Genomic DNA, 25,033 nt, shown 5'->3' on the forward strand with positions numbered 1-25,033 from the left:
CATCATGTGCGCTACGGTACTTATTTTAGAAGTATTTATAAGCAGTAAATATTTCTAAAATAAGTACCGCAGCGTACATGATGGTCCTCCGGGCCGGATTGACATTCGCTAAGAAGAAAAAGGAAAAGAAACAACGGAGAAAAGGGTGAGTCTCCTAAATTCGTATGAATGAAAGTGTCCATTAATTTACACTTTCCCTCCATATCCTTAACCCCAAATTCCAATCACCATAAATACCAAGTAATAAGCACTGGTTTTATATCCTTCATTGGGAAGTAATTATTTACATAAACTACAACATAATGCCAAATAGCATAACTGAAGAAATTGATATTAAAAAACTTCATTATCAGAGAGGTAAAGTTAAGGCTTCTTTAACACGATTTAAGACATTTTGCATTCGCCTGACCTCAATAAGGACGATAAAAATTTAATTAAAATTCAATTAATTAAGGTTTTTAAGTTGAGATAATAAGAAAGTGTCACGAGCGGGATTCGAAGTTGGTGCCCGAGGGGATCGAAGTCCCGATAGCTCAAGTGGTAGAGTAGCGGCGTATCAAGCCGAAGGTCGTGGGTTCGAATCCCGCTCGTGACACTGACTTTTTTATCTCAACTTAAAAACCTTAATTAATTGAATGTTATTAATTCGTCAAACGGACCACGAAAAATAGTGAATTTAATTGATTAAAATGAAGTACACTTCACTAATGCTCTCCGTAGCCATCTCATTTGTCGCCGAGAATCCAATCCGATTACACGACATTTGAAAAATGGCAAAAAGGAGGGAAAATTCAAAAGGTGGGGTTGAGATGGGAAGTTGCTGCCCGAGGGGATCGAAGTCATGATAGCTCAAGTGGTAGAGTAGCGGCGTATCAAGCCGAAGGTCGTGGGTTCAAATCCCGCTCATGACACTGACTTTTTATTTCAACTTAAAAACCGTAATTAATTGAATGTTATTAATTGGTCAAGCGGACCACGAAAAATAGTGAATTTAATTAAAATAAAAATAAAAATAAAATAAAGAAAAAATCAAATGAAAATGTAAAAAGAAGCAAAGTGCTGTGAGTTCCCTTTTCCACCCTGAATATTTATTGTTTATAAATATTTCTAAAATAAGTACCGTAGCGTACATGAAGTTGGAGGTAGAAAAAGAAAAAAATATAAAAGGTATCTATTGTTACTTTGTGATGGGAACTTGACAAACTACACAGCCTATGTTTGTCATTTTTTTGTGCATTTCTTATCTACAGGTAAGACTTAAAGACCACTGCATAAGAAATGAAAAAGTGAAAAAAAAAAGTGAAACCACACCCTTTGTCTGCTTGATTATGTACATGTAACTTGGTCGTTATCGATCATTTCGGTCTAACTATTCTCTGTGATGAAAAAAGATTACAACAACTGACCAGAACAATAAAACTACATATTTAATCCACCAAAAACAACGACACTCCCTCCGACCCTTAATAGTTAAAAAAACATGACTTGAGTAGTTAAAAAAATTAGCAATACCAGATACTGAAGAAGACGAAGTATTGAAACCAACTGACAGACGAACGAGGATAGGCAGACCAAAATGAACGGTAAAGATGAAATGGAAAATCGCATTTGCAGTTGATCAACTTACAGTAACATGAAATTTCAGCCACAAAAAAAAGGAATAGGTGTTATGTTTTAATAATAATAAATTGGGAAGTGTACGGGCTGACAAACAGCTCATCGCCGGCCCTCTGTGTGTTTTCCTTCCTTTTCTCTTCTTTCACGCCTATTTTGTATTAAACTGTAGCCATTTGAGCGTCTCGATATGGTTACTGACTCTCTGATTTCAAATATATACTACGTTGATATCCTAGAATGCTAGTCTCTCGTTTAGATCTCAGGTTGTCAAACACAAAATACAAAGAAAACATAAAATACATATATATACATCACAACAAACATACGTGTCTGGTCTCATTCACGCCCCCAGAATACTCGATATTCCTCAGGGTGGGGTTATAAGCAACCCCTTCCTTTCACGCTAATAAATTACTTTTACTCTCCAGACGACATACACTCACCCCAGAGTACTCATTATTCCTCGCGGCGGGGTTATAAGCAACTCCTTCCTTTCACTCTATTAAATATCATTCATTACAATAAATTAACACAAACACAACACTCGATAGAAACACAGAAGTCTGGTCACATTCACTCCCCCAGAGTACTCCATATTCCTCGGGGCGGGGTTAAATCACCCCTTCCTTTCATGCTAATAAATTACATTCATTCCAATAAATTAACATAAAGTCAAACACAGACATAACACAAACACACATAAAAAAAACTATACTATGTTACGTTTTATTTCTTATTGTTATCAATAATCAACCAAATACGGGGGAAATGTTAACTGCTTGATAATTATGTGATAATTTAATTATTATTAATAAATATATTGTTGTTAAAACCTTTTGTGTATTTTTAAATTTAAATTGATTAAAATTATCCAAGCGTTTTCGTGAATGAAAGAGACTTATGACCGATGAATTCGAACATATTGTTATTTCAGTGTGCATTGTATCAATACTATAATAAACCCCGTTTTTGGTATCCTGTCCGTATTTATTTACTTTAAAACGTAAGCTTATTAAAATAATCCTATGCGTATTTACAAATGAAAAGAGCGAGCTACCGTCACACCATGTGCTTTTATATGTTTCAACTGCAAATATAGGGAATAGGTTTGCAAGCATGTTAAAACTGTCTCACCATACCAAATAGATGTAAGATTGATTAAAAAGAGCAAAAAGATATTTTTTAAGACTTTAGTTTTAATTTTAAATATTATCCTATCAACAAGATACACTTTTGGAAACAAGCTTAATTTTACTTTAACGCGTAATATAAATTTAACAAGCTTAATAACATTATGTTAATCGAATGAATTGCAATAAGAAAAATTCAAAATACCTTTCTTTAAACAAGATAGCAAATTCTTTTTACATACAGAACAATAATTAAAAAATTATTTTAAATAAACAAAAAACCTATTTAAAAATAATAATAACAAATTGCAAGTCTTTGGGCGGTTTTACCATTTTTATCGTAGCATTAAAAGTCTGATCCAATTACTATAAGAGAGACTGTTAAAGTAGTATTGAAAAAATGCCCGTCTAAACCTCCACTCAAGAGATAATATGATTTATTCGCACTTAATTTACCAAATAATAATAATATACATGTAATGTAAAACATAACAGAAAAATATTGACTAAATGAGGAGATCAACGTTGAAGAATATAGAGACAGATTGTCTCTTTAACACTGACAAATGAGGTACAGCGTCATCTCTCGTCTTTACTGGTCACCGACGCGAATTATTATTATGAAAACAGTCCAGACCTAAGTACAGGCAGATATTGAGTAAATGTAAGGTTAGAGTGAATGATAGATACAGTGAGAGAGAGAGTGAGAGAGAGAGAGAGAGTGAGAGAGAGAGAGAGAGCAACAGGAAGAAAGAGAGGGAGAAAAACAGAAGAGAGAAAAGACAGACAAACACACCGACATAAAGAAACAGACAAAGTTACAGACAGAGGGAATACAGGTAGACGAAAACAAATAAGGGAGTAGAGGAAAAGGGACAAGGGACGAGAGAGAGAGAGGGGGTGTACGCGTGTGTGCGTATGCGCGCGGTGAGTGTGTGTAGATTCTGAAGATCTCCATGTCAAAGGGATCGCCAGCATCAATAATCATCACCGGAATCTTCGGCGAGTGTTACCATTTCTTTAAATTTACCGTTCTGTCGAATTATACTCCACTGAGGTTTATTGAGTGTGAGGAGTGAGTGAGGGAGAGACAGGGAAAAAGAGAGTTAGATAGATATATGGTTATGTAAATAGGTAGGTAGATAAATAAATATACCTAGAGATTGAGGGAGAGAAAATTAATCTCTAGTCGTCTAATGTATGCCAAATCAACCTCAGAATTATGATAAATTACTGACAAATCCTAATTCTTACATAGTTTCAAAATGTTGATCGTTTCCGTATCCGAAATTGTTGTTCCATTAAGAATTGAAATTTCTGTACAGATCAGTGTTATATTAATATTTTAAGGGAGTTAGTTTGCATATGATTGTAGTTTGTTTGAAAAATTGGCCAATTAAAATAAAACGCTTTTATATTGTTTCAACTTGTATTAAAGAAAGTCCTTTACAAGTCCTTTACACTTTTACGCCTCTGAATATTCCTTTGAAAACTTTAGCACCACGAAAGTCTCCAACTACAGTGACATTTTTGAGCACAACTTTTCTCTTCTTTAGTGCAATTCGTAGGTCTATCAAATTTGTTTGGAAAAAAGTTATGTTTATTTAGCAATAGTGAGGAAACTGGATAACCACTTTTCAATAAATTATTAAAAAATAAATATATTTTTAAAGTTCGCCATCATAATTGAGGTGTGTAATGCATTTAAGAATGTGCGAGTGCTCGTAGCTTAAAAACTGAATTCATTGGAGGCTGAAATGATATACTGAAGCCAAAGTGCGGTGGCCGGATTAAGTTATATAATTTTATTTGTATTCATTATAATAAGCAAATGCTGAGAAATAATTTTAAAAAAATTTATTTTACTTACAACTAATCTTTCCCCACTGAAGATGAGGTTAACCGAAACCGTGGAGGGGGAGCAGTTGAAGTTTATTCTTTATTTTCAATTAATTAATCTTTAAATAAGGTATTAGTTGAGATTACAAAGTCAGTGCCACGAGCGGGATTCGAACCCACGACCATCGGTCTAAATGCGCCTCTGCTTTACCACTTCAGCTATCGTGACTTCGATCCACTCGGACAAGGTCGTGGGTTCGAATCCCGCTCTTGACACTGACTTTTTTAACTCAACCAATACCTTACTTAAAGATAAAATTAATTGAAGGGAATTTATTTGTTCAATGGGACCACGAGACCTAATCGATTTATTCTTTCAGTTTAATGAAGTTAAATCTATAAACTGCTAATTATTGAAATGGTGGAAGTCAATCGTTTTTAAATGGTGGAAATAATTATAACAGCAATTCGTTTTCTTTTTATACCTGGTTTATCTTGAAAACGTTTAAAGTTAAATTTACAGTTAAATTTATTAGACAATTTATAGGGTTTGGGGATTTTAATTTGATTTTATGAGACAATAAATTTATTGGTCGTACAATTTCAGTTTTGTAAACTTCACCCTTTCCTCCTTCGGCTTACTTCTTAATTATTTGTTGTCTTTCTTTCCAATTGCCTTAATTGCGTTGCTAAGGCCCCCTCTCGGCTTTTTTCTCTTTCTTCGTCGTAACCGAGACCCTTCGTTGTCTAACTTTTCTCATCTGGTTTTCTTCGGGTTTTTTCCAAAGCGGCCTCGCCAACGGCTTCTAGAAACTTGCTTAACTTTAAAACCGGGCGAGAAGTTTTCGTTTTTCTTGCCTCCTCTGAGCGAGCAGTCTGCAGGAAGGTCAGGGGATCCCTTATTGCTCCTCCAGCAATCGTTTACACCTTTAATTACCTTTTGCATTCGGCATTCGGCTCTTCGACGAAACAAGCTCGAGGCCGAATTTGTATAAAATTTTAATTTTGTCTAAACGCTTAGAAAACATGGAGGTGTAATTGCCTAACATCTTTTAAAAGACTGTCTTGTATTTACGCCTACTGAGAGAAACAAAGAAAGAGTTTAAATAGTTGGTGTGGGAATGGTTTTACTTTTTCGTACAATCTTCAAGTACCCGTCTAAATAGTTTTTAAAGACTTTTTTTAGCTTTCTCCAATCACGATATATTTCAGATTTAAGAGGCGTCACTGGCCACAATGGTTTGGATGTCAGAACAAAGCTAAGATTAAAGGCTAATAAAGAGAAAAACTTTATTTATCTGTGAAAATTAGTTAAGGTTTTCAGGGTAAAACGGTATTGCCACTGAGCTGTTTCCGAAGAATCGAACGGCATACGTTCCACGTCATAGAACAATTTACCTAACACAACCATTGAAATGGTACGTAAAAGAGCAAAAGATGCAGAGAAAGCAAGAGATAAAGAGATTAAAAGAAGAAAAGGGAAAGCGAGAGAGTAAGCGATTAAGAGAGAGAGAGAGAGAGAGAGAGAAAGAGAGAATAAAGATAGAGAGAAAAAAGGGGAGTGATTAGAGAGGCATAAAAAAAGGAACGTTATGTTGTGTTAAAATCTGTGACAGAGAAGTCGTAGATAACTAAAATAAGGTAGAAAGGTAGAGAATAAGTGAAAGGTTAGGGGAAAGAGTAAGAGACATTTAACCAGACCAGGGGGGTCAAACAGCTAACGTTGGGCATTTGAAATAATTTGCAAAACATCGAACAAAAATGATATTTTTAACTTGGAAATTTAAAAATGATCCTTAGTAAAAAAATGTGGGTGACAAAAATTGCAGAAACAGAGGCATTATGATCTAACTTGTCACTTTCACTGGAGACCAACCAGGTTGCACAAATTTGTATTTACTTGTAGCCCACTTTCCGGCTATGGAATTTTGTTCTTACAGCATACTTTCGTGTTCTGTTTTAAACGCTTTTCATATTGAAGTTGTATTGTAGAGCAAGGTTATTGTGGACGTCGGTGGCTGTAATTTATAAGGGTTTTTGTTCATTCGCAATTCGAACCCAGAATACATGCAATTTTTTGTTTTAAATTAAAAAATACGTTTCTAATTAAAATAATCAATCTGTTTCAGGATCTAGTTGTGCTACATTGCCGAGGATGTGCTCTTCGTACCATCAACCCTCAGATCTACAGCATACTTTCATCACTCGAAGATCTTGACATTGGAGACAACGAGTTCAAATACTTAGACCCTTATATATTCCGTGACCTGAAAAAGCTCAGGACACTCCTAATGGACGGCAATCATTTTCCGGTCGTACTCGAGCCGACGTTCGCATCCCAGGGGAAACTGGAAACTCTGAACCTGGCTAGGAACAGAATTGCCAAAGTGACGACGCACGCTTTTGACAATCTTACATCACTGCGAGAACTCGACTTGAGCTACAACAAGCTCGATAAACTGGAACCGACTACTTTCGTTCCTCTTGCCGACAACCTTGTTAAAATTGCAGTCAGCGGCAATAATATCGATATTTCCGAATTTAAGTATGTTCTTCAGGTGATACGACATGTGCAAGACTTGTACATCGCTGATTTAGGCTTCACAATACACGATTTGCCACTAGGCCTTTTCGCACCCCTGGAAGAATTAAAATTTGTGAATATGTCTGGAAATGAACTGACGCACTTGCCCGTTCATTTATTTTCCCCAGTTTCAAATCTTATTTCTCTTGACATATCGAGAAATAAATTTCACGGCCTGGACGAAAGGTTAATAGTGAAATTGGAGAGTGTAGTTGTTTATTTGGACGAGAACCCTTGGGCTTGCGATCTTTGCCACATCACGGCCATGCTCAGCAGGATCAACGAAAGCCAATGGATTAAAAAAGCAGTTTGTTCCTTGCCTTACAATCTCAAAGGAAGGACGCTGGATAGTCTCACGATGAATTCTCTCAGCTGGTGTGGGAGTGGACTTGGCTACAGAGATGAAGGATTCGCCGGATTGGCCCTTACCCACAACACACAGCTGGGGCTGATCGCCGCGGGGGCTGCCGTCGCTCTTTTGGTAATAACGATGGCTGCAGTCGTCACCGGCCTGCTTTACAACAGGCATCACGCCGCCTTTTATTACACAAACGAAGAAAAGAGAAAAGCCGAACAGCAGAAAATATACGCAGAGCCTGAGAAAAAAGTCTCGATAGCGACAATCGACGAAATCACCAAGGATCCGGAACTGCAGGTCTTGGCTTCCTGAGATTCGGCCACTGTCCTCGGCCACATCACCCTTGAACCTGGGTGTTCAGGCCTGGACAAAAATTGCTGTCAAAATTGGGTCGTTCTCTAGTCGACAACCCTGTGAAACATATCGTGAAACCCAAAAACGAAAAACTGTTTATAAACATGAACAGAAATACAGTATATCTGGAGTATGTTTTTTATAAATAATATTAGAATAAAAAACAGTGTTTCTAAAATTACATATACACCACACAGTGGCTAAAATTTTTTATTAGCATTGAAAATGCTCGTCGTTCGTTGAGAACAAACTTGCTAATATAACAAAATACAGGGGCTGAACGTAAGTTTTCAATCTTTATGTATGTGTGAAGGATGTGTGAGAATGTTAAAGTATTTGAATAAAACCATGAATTGTAAATAAATTAAATCCTTTATAAAAATATTTTGTATCTTGAGCTAGTTTAATACAAAAAAAAACCATATTTTTATACGCGTTTTCTGCTTGTATTTAATAAATTAAAAATTCTAATATAGTTATTATTTATTTACAAAAAATAACAGAAAAACTGTGCAAAATTGAACCCGCCTTTCTGTCACTAAAAATATATTAATTGTAAATAATGCATTTGTATATCATGAACAAACAAAAATAGTTTTCAATGTTATGTCCAAAGAATATCAAAATCAAATGCATTTAATTTTTTTTTTCAAATGATAAATGTTCTATTGACAAAAGGTATTTAATGTTAATTGTATAAAATATTGTTGTTCTTTTCTTCTATATTATCCTTAAATTTAGATTTTTATAAATTAAAAAAAATTGTAATTCCACATTTATTGAAATAAATCATGTTTTCTTTTGTGTATTATATCTTCCTTCCATTCCATTATCTCTTTAAATTTAGTTTTGGTTACACACTAAGGAAAATATTTTGTACAATAAGACAGCAATAAAGGAAAATATATTTTTACTATCATTACAGATCGTTTAAATAAAAATTATTCCATAAAACAAACTGATTTTTCATATTTTACATCCAAGCAAAGCACCCCCTTTTCAAAAATTGTGTATGGACCAAAAACGATTTTATATTAGGATAAAGTCAAAATTTTGTTTCGTATTTTTGTGCAATTTTTGGATCGCGTTGGCAAAGCGAACGTTGTGTAAGAATTGCTTTGTTGCTGAATTGCTTTCTTCTAATTGGTCAAATAAGGATAACATACCGTAAAAATCCACTTGGTTAGATTTCGTAATATATAATAATAATAAAAATATGCAATGCACGCATTAATCTTTACAGCAACATTATTTGACATTGAATTAGATTTTCAAGGAGTATGGACAGGTTAGATAGGATAGATATGGGTCGGCAATCGTTAGGGGAAGTTTGGTTTATGGGGTCCATGTGGGCTTTCTTCCAGGAGGCATTCCTGTTAAATTAAAAACAGAGTTTTGGATGGAGTAGTATACTCTGGAGTAGTATATATATAGTATTATAGTATGGAGTATTAAAAATTGCCTCCCTGTCATACTACCGGCCCTATTACATATCTACAACATGTAGTAGGGCCGGTAGTATGACAGGGAGGCAATTTTTAAAAATTTGTTCGGGATACCGTCAGGTCGTATAGCCTTAAGCCAGAAACATACTTACCCGATGCTACGCCATGCGACGTTACCCGATGCTACCCGACGCAAATCCAAACTCCGATTTTCCATAAGGTTGCATTACCCCCGTGCACTTCTTCTCGATGCTATGCCACGCTAACCTACCCGATGCTACCCGACGCAAATCCAAACTCCGATTTTCCATAAGGTTGCATTACCCCCGTGCACATCTACCCGATGCTATGTCACGCTAACCTACCCGACGCTCTGCGATCCCCACTGTCCAGATTTTCGTCGCGTCGCATCGAGTACAGTCGAAGACAAAAGAACCGGACACTCATATTTTTATTCAAACTACAGTCGTTATATTAATGACAACATACTTATTTTCATATAAACCAAATTAACTGTGATTAAAAATTAATTAGTTTTTATTTAAAAAATTAATTTTAATGGTTTGGTAGAAAATTAATCAAAACAGCGGAATATGATTTTTTGATATAATGAATTTTACTAACAATTTATTGTACTCGCTTCGGCGGTACGTATACTAAAATTGGAACAATTTATTACACGGTTTTGCTCATAAAATTTAATTAACAATTTATTTCATAGTTTTGCTCGTAAAATTACACCATTTTGTAATGTCGGGTAGCATCATAACAGGACACTCATATTTTTTGTAGTTTATTTCAAACTAAGTACATGTAATTTTGTCGTTATATTAATTACATGTTATTTTAATGTAAACCAAATTAAACGAGATCAAAAATGCAAAGGTTTTTATAAACAGTGTTTAATTATGATGGTTAGGAGTAACTTTATTTAAAACAATTAAGTTTAACAAACAATTTATTAGATGGTTGTGCTAATGAAATTTAACTAACAATTTATTACATGGCTGTACAAGGTTGTGATAGTGATTATTGTGATAAACGCTGTGGACAGTACGCGACGTGTGCTTGCGTCGGATAGAAGTGCACACCCCACCAAAACGTGGCAAGGCGTCGGGTAGCGTCGCATGGCGTAGCATCGGGTAAGCGTGTTCCTCTCTTTAGTACGGGATTTTGACATTTCGTTAACAACAACAGCTGGCATTGGATAAGAAAATAAAAAAATTTATCAAGTTTTAGGATTGGTTTCAAAATATAGTGGAGGTTCGAAGTATTAGGACGTGTCTAGAAGATTTTATACTTGGAGATTTCTTTAAGTAGTGCTTAACTTCAGAAGGGGTGGGTGATGAGGAGGGAGCCAGAAGTAATTTGAAAGTCAATACTCACGTAACATAAAATTACGTATTGTCAATTCCAACATATTTCTATTAATTATTATTGTAATGACCTTTTCATATTTTTGTTCGACAAACAAGAAACTGGATGGTGACTTTTTCTATTCCCCCCCCCCACTTACACGAACAATAAAAACTTCCTAGTCAGCGAAGGTCGGGGAAAAGGTAGAAATAAGATTGGGCCTTGAAGTCATATACAGAGGTCAGTTCTGTGAATTCCTCGTTATCTAAGACTCATTCCACCTGGTGGTAAGGCTACCTGAAAGCAGGACACGTCTTGCAAATAACTTTATTCGTTTCCACCCTGGCTGATCTCATTTCTTCTATAACTGAGGAGAGTCCTTAAAGGAAAGAAAGAGGATTGCTTTAATATGAAAAATACTGATTCGCTCCGAACGTTTTGTTTTACTGTTTAACAATGTGTCAATGACCGAAAAACCAAACATATTTAATGATATTTATAAATAGATATATTTATTTAAATGGACCTTATTATTTCTTATTTAAATTTTTAAATTTAAATTTATTTACTTATTTACTTATTATTATTTAATGTAAATAGAACAGAATTTTGAGGTTTCGATTGACGAGTAAACAAAATCATAGTGATCATTCAATAATAAATATAAATTAAACCGTAATTCACTAGTTTTCGTGGTCCTGCGTGACCAATTAATATCTTTCAATTAATTAAGGTTTTTAGTTGAGATTAAAAAGTCAGTGTCACGAGCGGGATTCGAACCCACGATCTCCGGCTAGATACGCCGCTGCTCTACCACTTGAGCAATCGTGACCTCGATCCACTCGGACACTAACTTCCCATCTCAACTCCACCTTTTGAATATTCCCACCATTTTGCCATTTTTCAAATGTCGTGAAATCTATTTAGTTCTCGGCGACAAATGAAATGGCCACGGTGAGGTTCGAATCCCGCTCGTGACACTGACTTTTTTATCTCAACTAAAAACCTTAATTAATTGAAAGATATTAATTGGTCAAGCGGACCACGAAAACTAATGAATTTAATAAGTTAACATGAAGTATACCTTCACTAAAGCTCTCCGTGGACATTTTATTTGTCGCCGAGAATCAAATAGATTACACGACATTTCAAAAATGGCAAAAAGGAGGGAAAATTCAAAAGGTGGGATTGAGATGGGAAGTTAGTGTCCGAGTGGATCGAGATCATGATAGCTCAAGTGGTAGACCATCGGCGTATCTAGCCAAAGATCGTGGGTTCGAATCCCGCTGGTGACACTGACTTTTTATCTCAAATAACAACCTTAATTAATTAAAACGTAACGAAAATTATCTTACAATATAATCGCTTATAATATAATTTATCTCAACCAAAACCTTATATAAAAAGAATAATTAATTGAAAGAATTAACTTGGTCAGTTGACCACTAAAACATAAATGGATTATAATTAGCTTAATTATTAATTTAAAATGTTTAACACAATATAATATATTTTTATATAGGTTTCCAATACTTCATACGATGTAAACCAAAGAAAAATCTAAATACTATCGAGGAACTCCACAGAAAACTTTAGAAAGTTTTGTTAGAAAAAATTGTTTGCAAAATATTTTACTTTATTCTCTCTTATTTTTCACTCGAAAAATTATGCATGATGGGAGCGGTTAATGATAAACCTTGGAATTGTCGTCTGGGTATGATATTTTGTGGTTCATCGCACGGCTCCTTAAAGTTTGAAAAAATATCAAATGTGGTTTGAAAAAAAAAGGATTGTTTTCGTTTGTCTTGTGAAAGGTATAAAATGCTGAAAAATTCAAAGGGAAAACGAGCACAACATATTATCTCGAATTGATCGGAAAGCCGTTTCATATTTGTCGAACCGTAAAACATTTTCGTAATTTTCAATCTAAACGTTTTTGCACGCTTTGAGAGTTCTATTAGAAATACAAAGATGTAAGAATAGATGAATTCATCCGCACACGTATTCACCAAAAAACGATCCTCCAAATATGATAATTTTACAATATTCTTCTTCGCTAAGCAAACTATTTTCAAGAGTTCAAATATTCGAATTTCCAAAAATTAATGTAGGGTGCATTAAAAAATCAAAAATAAGAGGATTAATTTTCAAATAATTTCACATATTAAATAAGGTATTCATTGTATACATATTAGTTTAATTAATCTGCCGAAAATTGAATAAAAGGTCCATGTTTTTTTAAAGCCATTAGAGTTCGTGGTTCGATTGACCGAAATATCAGAAGGCAAACATTTTGAGTGAGTAGAAATACTTTGATTGAATATAAAAAACATATTTTGCATTGTATAAATTCACTTTGCCACATCCTAAATTTATTTGTTAAATGTAAACAATATTTTTAAATCCCAGGCCCTGAAGATGATCTCAATAAAGATCAAAACGTTGGCACGATAAAGAAAATGTTTTTCTGAAACTACATCACACCAGACCGCATCTCTCGATTTCTGAATAATTTATAAATAAGGTTGTGACAGGTGCTCGTATCAACATCTTCGTTTGTCGGTGTCTTGGTAAATTAAGTCTGGTTCTTTTTTATGTACGCAACTTAGTGGCGTTCTAACAATTTTTTTAAATCGGTTTAGTGTATTGAAAGGTGTTGATGATGTATGTGAATTCTTGTTTATTTGTGTGTTCGTAAATATATTAACCCCTTAAAAACCTCTCGCTGTTGTTATATCCTTTCATTAAAAAATCGTAGAAATGCAATAAAGTCATTAATAATATTTAGTTATAAACAACGAATTCTATGTACAACAATATCAAAAATTGAAGAGGAAACGTTTCCAGGACGTTTAATGAAAGCCATTATTGTTAATGTTTTCTTGGGGTTTGAATTTCATTTCATTTTAGCCAACGATGAACTAATATCTCCAATGTCCGATATAGAGAAAATCTTTAGTGTTTTTAATAGTATAAATGATATATTTTTGCCCATCTATCACCCATAGGAAAAACGGAGTAAATTATGTAGATAAACTGTTGTCACTTTATGTGTTTATGAGCTTTTTGTGGAGTTAAATGTGTTTTTATATATTTCCAAGTTTTCAAGTATTTCACTACTTTCGTGGTCCGCTTGACCAATTAATACATGCCAATTAATTAAGGTTTTTAGTTGAGATGAAAAAAAGTTAATGGCACGAGAGGGATTCGAACCCACGACCTTCAGCTAGATACGCCGCTGCTCTACCACCTGAGCTATCGTGGCGTATCTAGCCGAAGGTCGTGGTTTCGAATCTATCTCGTGCCATTAACTTTTTTTCATCTCAACTAAAAACCTTAATTAATTGTTTTCAAGTATGTTCATTTTTTGTCCTGTTTGTTTGTCGTGTAGAGTTTCATGTTTCTCTGAGCCTTCGTGACAGCATTCTGTGAGATGTGTCGCTTAGATTGATTTAAAGTCATTGTTCTTAAATGGTCTTATGTGTACTTTGTATCTGTCTTTTATCCGTTTAATCTACCTGTATTTCTTTTTGCATTCACAGTTATTACGTATTTAACTTTTTTGTTTTTTGAAGCGGGTTCGTTTTCGCATCTGTTGTCTTATAATTTTTCCAATTGTGTTTAAGGTGCTTTAAATCATTTTTCAAACTTGCTGAAGGAACTGAGTGTTTTTTTCTTTCAAATTGATCTTATCTTTATCTGTGACTACAATTCAAGACTCAAGTAATATTTTCTCTTTTATTTATGTCTCAATAAGGATTTGGGTCTATATGCTGTTCTGAGGCATCCTTTTAGCCACCCTCAAGGCCTGTGACATATTTTACCTTTAGACTGTACTGTAATTCATGTTTATTAGGGCGTTGTCTAAGGCTCAATGAGGATGGCGAAATGCCGAAACGGATCTGACAGCGTTGGTAGGCCGATGAAAATGATCAGTAACGACTAAATTACAAATATTAGTTTGTCTGTTTGACGCCGTACAAAAATTGTGTTTTACCTATTTTTCATTTATTATATATAAAATTTTAAGTAAAAACTTTCACTGATCGCTTAGCTGGCTTTATTTATTTTTTGTGCTAGTCACGAGAATTATATAATTACAAAAATGATTGGAATTTAAAAAGTATCACAAAGACAATCGTTGAATATACTGTAGATCGAATTGTGAGTTCCTAAAAGAGGTACTCAGGATAAAATGGTACTTTTGGTGTCAAAATGCATTCGTAAATTTTCCCAGCCCATGTTCCTAAGATTTTCACATGTCAAAACGTTGACAATATTAAAATGTGTTTTCAAATATGCTTATTTGAATCATATAAAGCAAAAAAAGTAAAATTGTCTCCTTTCTTAAACCTAACGTACCCTCTTAAATTACTAATTACGAATTTATAATTTTAATATATATTGGATTTTTTAATTTATAGAAAATGAAAATCAATTAGTAAAAAATGCTATCAACAAAAAGACCCCAATATTACCAGTAATACCATATTCACTCTAATAAAAGTCTAATAAAAGTATCCTTATCACCTCCAATGCTGGTTATATCAGATCTATCCTAAATAGTTAAACATTTGTTATTATTATTTTGTGTGTTTAGTTAAAGTCATTATGTAAGTCCTTGCCTTTTAAGAAAAATTAGTATTATGTACACCGCATTGCTTTGAAGCCGCTGGAGCTTGACTCGGGACGCTGCCAAGTCATGGGGGCCTTCTACCTAAATCGTAAAACAAACGAGGAAATAACTCTTAAATCTTAATTTTAATAATGAAAACAGTTATAAATGAGATAGTAATATCCTGGTCAAGTTTACTAAATTTATACAAATATTAATAAAAATATCACATTTTATGGAATAAACATTGAAACATTTTTTGTATACGGCTTGTGATGCGATTAATTTTTTATTCTATTTGAAAGTAATAAAGTCTGTTCTTGTAGTAATATCTAATACAGGTCGCAGACAAGGAAACCTCTTTTAATGTAATAATTGCAAATACCAATATGAATAATGCATTTTCAAATGGAATACTTAATACCACAGATTACCATTTAGTATTTAAATTAATTTCAACTTTAAGCAAACTATGATAAATCTATAACGGATTGTAACTAGTTTCACAATGTATGGCAGGAATGTACGTCCATTAAGCCGGAAATGGTAAAGGAAAGGAATTGCCCAGTATTTAATTAATGGCCTCACTCCTGGTCGTTCTTTCAGTAAATCAACATTTGATCGCCCCTTCGGTTTAATGTCCGCAATTTAATACACCCGTGTCGGAAAATCGGGCCGACAGTCAATTTCGGTGGAACGAGAAAATTCGGCCGTTGACAAAATGTCAACGCTGCCAATCACATCGTTTTCTATAGATGCAACAATGGCTGGCCGCAACCGCTTGTTTATTACCTGCGGTGGGCAGTTAAACAGGGAAACATAATAATATACTGTTATTAACTTGTAACAATGAGCTGGCATATATATTATACTGTCAAATATCTTTGACTCGACCGTGGGCGCGACCCCGGTTTACAGAAATTACAGCCTGGCGTTTTGATTAATTGAACCGACAAAAGGTGTAGCTGGTAATTCGGCGGGATTCCCACGATAAACTACAATATACCAGTCAAATCAAAATTACAACGACAAAAAATTTTCCCAGTAAATTCTTAATACATGACGAGTTGTGCAGCATGTATACAGACAAAAATAAACGGATTGTATCACATTGGGATAATTATATAGTAAGGTAGTTCTACCCGTCGTAAAAAGTTGCATTATCAGATAATATAATTATTAATCAGTCTGATTAAGAATAAATGCTCTCGTATTATTAGACATGTAAATTATGAACTACAACTATCCAAAAATTGCGACACACTTTGTCAACCTCTAGACTGGTGGAGGAAATTGTAGATCATATCAATAGGATCTCTTCCAGGTTTGAGAACAAGGTATTTGGATACCAGCACATAAATGACACCATGGCAATGAAGAGACGGATATCCTGGCCAAAAAAGGCTCTAATACTGCGTTTGTCGGGCCACAACCGGTATTAAAAACTGGGGTATGAAACAATTCCTTAAGGAGTGGAATCTATCCCCGGGACACAGGCAATCGAAAGAATTTGTTAAGGTGATCAAACCAGCAGAATCGAAATGGCTATTCTCTACTTCAAGGAAGGTAATTATGAGGCTGATAGGTATTCTGACGGGCCACTGCCACCGAGAAGACACCTCTCCGTAATGGTATCCTACCAGATCCCTTTTGCCGTTTTTGCGAAATAAAAGAAGAAACGGCAAGGCACTACCTCGCAGAGTGTGATGGGTATGCTAGGTCTAGATTTGAAATTTTTGAAGGAACGGACATCACCAAATCATTCCCCGAGATAAAAGGGTCCAAAATCTTGGGGTTTGTGGACAAGTCCAAGAGATTTATGCAGGACACGTGAGCCGACCAAGTCCCGGACCTTTTAGGGATGGGGTACGAGTCTACTGGGCATTCAACCCCTCGGTTCTTGGTCGCCCTCTCACTCCCTCTCACTCTCTCTCTCTCTCTATCTATCTATCTATTTATCTNTATATTATAAGGTAGTTCTATCCGTCGTAAAAAGTTGCATTATCAGATAATATAATTATATAATATAATTGTTATTCTGATTAAGAATAAATGTTCTCGTATTATTAGGCATGTAAATTATGAACTACAACTGTCCAAAAATTGCAGCAAACTGACATTTTTATATTTTACGTGAAAATCTGGTTTAAATAGGTTTTTACCTCAGCTTATTTCCGGTTAAACTGGCAATTAATAAGAAGTATTACAATGTCCGGCTTTAATGATTGGCCATCATGTTTACCAATGTCTTAAAAGGTTTTTGGAGAGGGTCCTGGGGTATTTGTAACACACTTATGAGATCCCAAATGTGTTCAACGGGGCTAAGTCCCAGACCTTTTTCAGAATGATCAAGGGCGTGGATAATTGTGGTTTCCAAGTATTCAGAAACACGTGCTGCCTTTTTTTGAATGAGCATTACCATGTATAACCATCGATTCAGAATCTTAGGACCGGTTTATGTTCCTTGGGTTACGTCTGAGTTATATTTCGGATAACCCTCTAGTTGAGCCGTTTATGCTGCACCGGATAACCTTAACGAGGGTTAAATCTCAAATAAAACAAAGATTTGAAAATAAAGCATTTCGAAATGTCATCTCGCAGCTGTCAGTGGAAATACCAATTAACGGTATATTATGACTTCTTTAATAAGAACAACCACTCCTGTGTAGAATGAAGCTGTGGCAAGAACAAGAGACCCGGTAGAACGGCGGTATGGAGTTTGGAACAAAATATTTCCTGTTCTTTCTTAGGCAATAACTTCAAACCGACCAATCAATTATAGTGGCAACGGCTGTTCTTCATAGCATTGCTACATAGCAAAATGTACGCCAACAGACAACAAATTCCTGATGAATTGGATTGGGGCATCGAAGTTATTGAAGTATGTAAACGTAGAATCACACCATGTACAACAATTTTCAAAATTTCTAATGTAAAATGTAGAATAAACTTATTTCATTGCGACCGTTTATTACTAATTATTAGTATTATTTTAATGCTGGAGCCTGGACAAAATATGAAATACATTATATATATTAACCTATACTATTACAAAACCTAATTTATTTAAATTACTTTTACATGATTAACAGTTGGTTATTCATATTGTGGGAGGTAATCTTTTTCCCAGATGTGTTGCCAGATCTATTTTACACACTTTGCCACTCAAATCACTCACCTGATTGGATCTAGAGCTTCTATTAAAATATTATATATTAAAAATCCTTAAGATAGCGTCAATAGGCAATAACATGCAAAATAAAATGTTATATAATATAAATAACAAATATATTATAAGAAAAGACAGATAAGTTATGGCAAAAGTAAACAAAGTTAGTTTCTTATTGTAATAATAATAATACTATCAAATAAAATTATAGTATTAGTTTTAAATTAAAAATTAATTAAACAAAGAAATAACGGAAGAGCTCTTCAATGAATTTAGAAAAGAAAGAAAAAAACTAAGTTAGAATGAAGATACAAAAAATATATTTAAATTAAACTTTTAGTTCACTTGTGAGTACTCTTGATTTATAGATGCGATGTAGCGTTGCGGTTGTGCGGGAGAGACTGATGAAGTCGGGTCCACTTATGCTGCGGTGCGGAAGATGTCAGGCATGCGGTCGTTGTGTATCACGAAGAAGAATACTCTGATTGTAGTGCGGCGGACGAAAAATAATAATAACGCCCGTATTGTTGAACAGAACTTAAACTATCGAATTCACAATACAAAATAACTTATACAAAATGTTACTGCCTGAAACATCTAAATTTAAAGAAACAGAGCGTATGCTGTCTTCTTGGCGGTTGAGAAGCGACTGGTCCAGTTGGCTGGACTTGACAAAAAAAGGAAAGGGCGTTTCCATGGAAATGAAAAATACAAAACAAATCACCGTAGCAACGGCGACGTGTAAACACTGGTGCCCATGGCAACCGAAAGCGTAAACATTTGGTTCCCATACCAACGGGAGGTGTAACCATTCGTCCCCCGTGGCAACGAGACAAAACAAACTCTAACTTAAATTAAAAACAAAAATAAATTCAGGCGTATTATTATTAATTTTTAAGGGCGTTTATATTATTATTATTATTAGTACTCTCAATTTTAATATATTTTTTATTGTAATTGTTGAATTTCCTACTGTAACTTTAAACCCTTCATTTTTTTGATATGCTTCTCGTTTTGGTTCGCGAGTTCCCATTTGGCAAGTATTTTTGTTGACAAGGGTATTTATTATTTTTATTTTATAGCAATTGAACAAAAGGGTTCTGAACATAATGCATAGGATAATATAGTGAAACATTAGGTATGAAAAAATAATTATATTAATTTGCAGTTCACACCAGACCGCATATCACGATTTCTGAATAATCATCGATTAACGGTCACTAATCACTACACATTAATTTGAACGTAATTTGTTGGTACAAATATTTTAAATTTTGAATTGTAGGAGAATAAATTTTGAATGTTGCGCTAAGGTGACGTCAGACTGTTACGTTCTTAAATCCGTTGGTCACACCTAGGAAGGTTATTGTAAGTAAGTGCTTACGTAGGAAGAATAAAGAGCGTGTGTGGAAAAAAGGAAAAAAGTCTACGGTTTTTATCTGATCCAATCTTGAAAAGGCCCAACAGAATGTTGGTTATTTTTTTAAATAAAAAAAAAACATTTTTACTGTAATTACTGATATTATTTTGGTTATTTATTGTTTTTGCAATTTATAATATTGTTGATTATTCCTGGTTTTTATTTACAGTAACTCTATACATATATTTACATTACTTATTTTATATATCTAACTGTAATAAAAAGTACACACAACACCAATATGACACCATAAGAATAGAACTTTATGCCCTGAAGATGACCCGAATAAAGGTAGAAACGCGGCAAAAAAAAAAAAAATGGTGTTTTTCTAAATTACCTCATTCTGACCTCTCCTCACTAATCCAACAAATTATTAAACAACCGGTCAATAAAAAAAAGCACATTTCTTACTGTTTTTGAAAGTGTTCATTTATATATAACATTGTAGCTCTGAAGAGGGACCAGGGGTGTGGCCCGAAATACATAAGCAACTGAAATATATTGCATAAAAATAAATTGGTGTGTTAAAAAAAAAAAAAAAAAAACTATATTGAAAAAAAAATGTTTTCGTGAAAGCTGGCATATTAAAATTTCCATGGCTCGTCTGAAAAACTAATTATCGAATAAAAGAGCTAACAAAAATGAAATGCACAAATGTCACGAGATTCATTATAGTATACATGCATGAAATACATGCTTAGATACATTTAATAATAAAAGTGAAAAAAATATGTCCATCATTAGAGTAAATGGAGTTGCCGCTACGCATTTACTTCCTAAGCAGATTAATCAAAATTTTAAATCTTTAATAAAAAGGTTATGATATATTTAACATTTGCCGAGTATACATACACATACATAAAGACAGACAAATATATTTACGTACACAAGTATATAAATGAGAATTCTAACACAAAGCAATGAATGGTTTAACTTTGTTTAATCTTTTTTCAGTCATAAAGAGCTCTTTTTAAACCCACGCTTTATAGGCCGTTCGACGATGTTTACTCATTTATAATTCCAATATGGTTCTAATATTTCCAACGGCATCAATACCTGGAGAATAAAAAGGTTTTTTATAGCTCGAGACCAATCGTGCAAACAATTTTTGTCAAATATGAAAACTGCTCTGCTTCATTATCATGATAAAAGCTTAATATCTAATATCCAGTTTGACCTGGATTGTTTTACGATTCTCTTTTTTTTAACAATACAAATGCTTTTCTCCTGTGTCTTCAATGAAATGTAAATTTGCCCCTGATGTAGCCATACGCCCCGAAACCACAGGGCTTTTCTTCTCACATAAACTCTTCCATCAGGCCCAAATAGGTTAAGTTTACTTTCGTCTGAAAATAAAACACTCTTCCAGAGATTTATTCAATCCATGTTTTGTAATATTCTTTGGTTAATTAATTTTGAACTTTTTTAAAAATTGTTGAATCTCTTTTTCTACTTCACTATAAAAAATCTAGTTATTTCGCTTTTGCTTTAAAGTCTATAGTGCACAGCAGGCATAAACCTTCTTTTGGGGCACAATCTGGTGTTATTTATGAGGCAATATTCTTTTTGATGTGAACTGGTGCTTTGCGGAGCTCTTATTGAGGCTTGTTCCGTTATTTTATTTTTTTTTTTAATTTTATTATTTGTCGTAGGAGTACTCGCCTTGTACGAATTCATTTTTGAACTAATCGAAGGTTATTAGCTTGACTAATAGAGACAAATCTCTATCAGTAAGCGTGAATAAATCTGAATTTTTTTTAAATTTCGAGTATATGTAATACTTTTACCTATACATATTATTATACTAAGTAGAGATTTAATAATGAACAAAATATTCGCTTATTTACTTACTTAAATGAACTTCAAATTTGCAACGTTATGACAGTCACTGTATTTTGCAACCCAGTAATTGGCATAATGGCATGCACTGAGATGCCAAAAAAATAGCTACTCTTTATATTTTTAATTATCTTTAAATCAATCCTCCATTAATTATCTTACAGCAATATTTAGCCTGTTTTAAAGGATTATAGGTAAATAAAACGAAGCCAAAGTCTCCCACTTGTGTTTACCAATGGATTTTGTAAATAAATCGTTAAATAGTTAATCTTTTATTTGTTGGTTTTTTTGTAAAAAATTTTCTGGGTTTTTTTCGGATTTGATTTTTTTTAATTGCACCATTCTAAGTTTCAAATTTTTTTGAGTGGTGGTTTTAAGTGAAACAGATTCGGCTAGAATCATAACATTGCTGGAAGATGGAAAAAGTCAAGCGTATGTGGCCAGGGTGCTTAACATTCCATGAACACTTGTCCGAAGGGTCTTCCATCGCTAGCAAAAACAAAAAAAAAAAAAAAAAGAGATAATTGCTTTATTGTTTCGAATGTAATCCGTAATCGATATTGTGATGAGATCAAGCGACAAGTTACAAATGTTAAAGTCAGTTCACACACTGTAAGTCGACAACTTGCCTTAGGAGAATACAATAAAGTTATCTCAAGATGGTTCCGGGACATGAGGATATATTTGGAAGGAAACCTAAACAAACAGCCTAACCAAAATGATGGGCCACCCTTTCACCTATTAAACCAGAAGCAAACTAGGCTCAGGAGCTGGAAAAAAGCTTGAGCAATATAATCTCACGCACTGGACAAAAGTATCAGCCTTTTTTAGCAGGCAATATTTGTAGAAATTTATTAGCCTCTGCACCGTCCACTGGCCTCTTAACTGTCATAAGTTTGGCAAAGACGAAAACATGCCGGCTCTACCAAAAGAAACCAAAGACTTTGGCACATCTTTTATGAAAGTGAGGTACAATCCGGTTACTTATCGGCATAGCTATATCGATGAGGCGATTCAACAGAAGTGTGCGAAAAAGCACCGAGAATTATTCTTAGGGATTCCACGATAGGCGGATAAATGTAGCAGTGAAGCAAAGGTAGGAGTTGTATTAAAAAGTATTTATAGTTTCAGGAGTAATGAACAAACAAATAATAGTAAGAAAACCATAATACAAAACAGTAAGTGTAACAAGAGCTTGAAATATTAGCAATGAAACAACTACAAATGACGGAGGAATGAGAACTCAGTAGCAGGAGTAGAAGTAAAAAGTAGAAATAAGACCATTAATAGAAAGTTTAGTAGCATAAATTAAAATTCGTTAGAATAATACTAAAAATAGATGATAAATAGGCTTACTGGAAGCGTAAATACACAATAGTACAGTTGGTAATGGATGCATAACCTAACGAAATAGAAGAGTAATAGTAGCAGTAAAGCATGAAGCAATAAAGGGGGTGGAGATGGAAAGTTAGTGTTCGAGTGGATCGAAGTCACGATAGCTCAGGTGGTAGAGTAGCGGCGTATCTAGCCGAAGGTCGTGGGTTCGAAACCCGCTCGTGACATTGACTTTTTTATCTCAACTAAAAACCTCAATTAATTGAAAGACATTAACCACGAAAACTAGTGAATTGAATAGCAATAAATGCGTATGCCCAGCAGTAGTAGACAGGAGAGAATAGCAATTGATAAAACTAAGAGAATAAAATACTAAAATGTAACTAAAAGTACTGCTAGGTAAACACGTTGTTCCGTAAAAATAGTACGAGAACTAATAAAATATCAGGCGTACAAATTGTAATAAATAGTACGAATAGGATGAATTAAGTAGTGCCAACAACAAAAGTCGTAAAAAGTAGGTTGTTATAAAATCCAACAATTTTGACAGATTTTTATATGCAATAGATAATACTACTTTTTACATACATTCCGTACTCATTCAGGACTTTTAAATTTCATGAAAAAGCAGCTAAGTATCCGAAATTTGAAACAATTGAAATTGTGCGTACCCCGTCTATATATATTTTTCTAAAATCTCAATTAATTTTAATAAAATATCTGGTTGCCGCCGATGTGCTATTCCTAAACCAAGTAGCCTTGTTGGCTACTAATATAACTTCTGTCTCTCCAAATTCACTTAATAAATTATTAACCTCACTTTGCCGAACTGGACCCTGTAAATGTTTAATCAGCCAGCGTCGACCACATGACACCTCTATCACATTTACTATTAAAGCAGGGTTGTGCAATTCCTTATGGTAGAACAAATGATTATTAAAAAACGATATTTGTGTTTTTATTTTAGTTTTCGTAAATCATAATGATATTTTTACTTTCTTTTTTTATGTATTTTAATATTTAGCATTGGAAAGTTTCTTGTTCTTATCTTGGGGCAAAAGTTTCATTCTAAAAAAACCTTGTGCAAACTTATATCACAGCTTTATAGTATCAGAGAATCTTTTTTCCGTAGAATTTCTTCTCTTTCTTATCGTATTTATTTCTCGTGGCAAAAAATTCCAAGCAAGGGGAAGTTGCTCTATTCACTCGGCATACAAGTGAACGGGACTAAGCCGCCTTTCAAATCCCTAAAAGGATTAGATTGCAAGAAGGTAAAGTTGATTCGTTTAAGCGACAAACTTGGCCAATTAGGATGTTGAAAAAAAATGCCGAGATGTGAGAGGAATTGGTTTGGTATGTTTTCATATTTAAATTAACAAGAGAGCAAGGGAGAGAGATAGATTAATGAGAGAGAAAGGGAGAGAGAGAGAGCGCGAGAGAGTGAAGGAGAGGGTGTTGTGTGTTTCCTGTCCTTAGTAACCCTATGCTCCCATTTCTGACTCCAGGTGATTAATTATGCATTTACAAGATTAGTTACAAAGAAGAATAATTAGATACAATTTGAAACTTGATATTTGTAGATAATTGGTCTTACAATTAATTAATAAATCATTTATATACATTTTTGCATAGAAATATTTATTGCATTATATTACTGATGTTCCGCTGTTAAAATAGTTTTACTTCATATGTTAAGATTAAGTTTCTTTTGTTGTTTAGATTTTTTCTTGTTCTTTGTCTCGTCTTTTTATTTGTGAGAGAGAGAGAGAGAGTGAGTGAGTGAGTGAGAGAGAGAGAGAGAACGACAAATGCTCGATTACAGTAGTGCCTTTTGTTGGTAACAAATAATACGGAAAAACATATTAAGCTTTTCTTTAAATATTTTCATAGGAATAAGTTGCTCTTTTGAAAGATTTGGTTCTTTTGTTTCTACAAATTCGCGACTTGTATCAAAACGGTAATATTGTCACGT

At 34.0% G+C, this 25,033-nt stretch overlaps 1 protein-coding gene across 3 annotated transcripts in view; it reads left to right on the plus strand.

Annotated features, from left to right (window-relative positions):
* The window catches only part of LOC106666693 (carboxypeptidase N subunit 2-like), a 259,862-nt gene extending 251,567 nt beyond the window's left edge, over nt 1-8,295 (plus strand). For all 3 annotated transcript variants that reach the window (XM_014394049.2, XM_024229903.1, XM_024229902.1), the window contains one exon: nt 6,716-8,295. In XM_014394049.2, the coding sequence (XP_014249535.1) occupies nt 6,716-7,840 (1,125 nt within the window). In that variant the 3' untranslated portion in view covers nt 7,841-8,295. The remainder of the gene's footprint in view (nt 1-6,715) is intronic.
* Nucleotides 8,296-25,033: the final 16,738 nt, after the last annotated feature.

Source organism: Cimex lectularius, unplaced genomic scaffold, assembly GCF_000648675.2.
Source record: "Cimex lectularius strain Harlan isolate CLEC.00 unplaced genomic scaffold, Clec_2.1 scaffold244, whole genome shotgun sequence".
NCBI lineage: Eukaryota > Metazoa > Arthropoda > Insecta > Hemiptera > Cimicidae > Cimex > Cimex lectularius.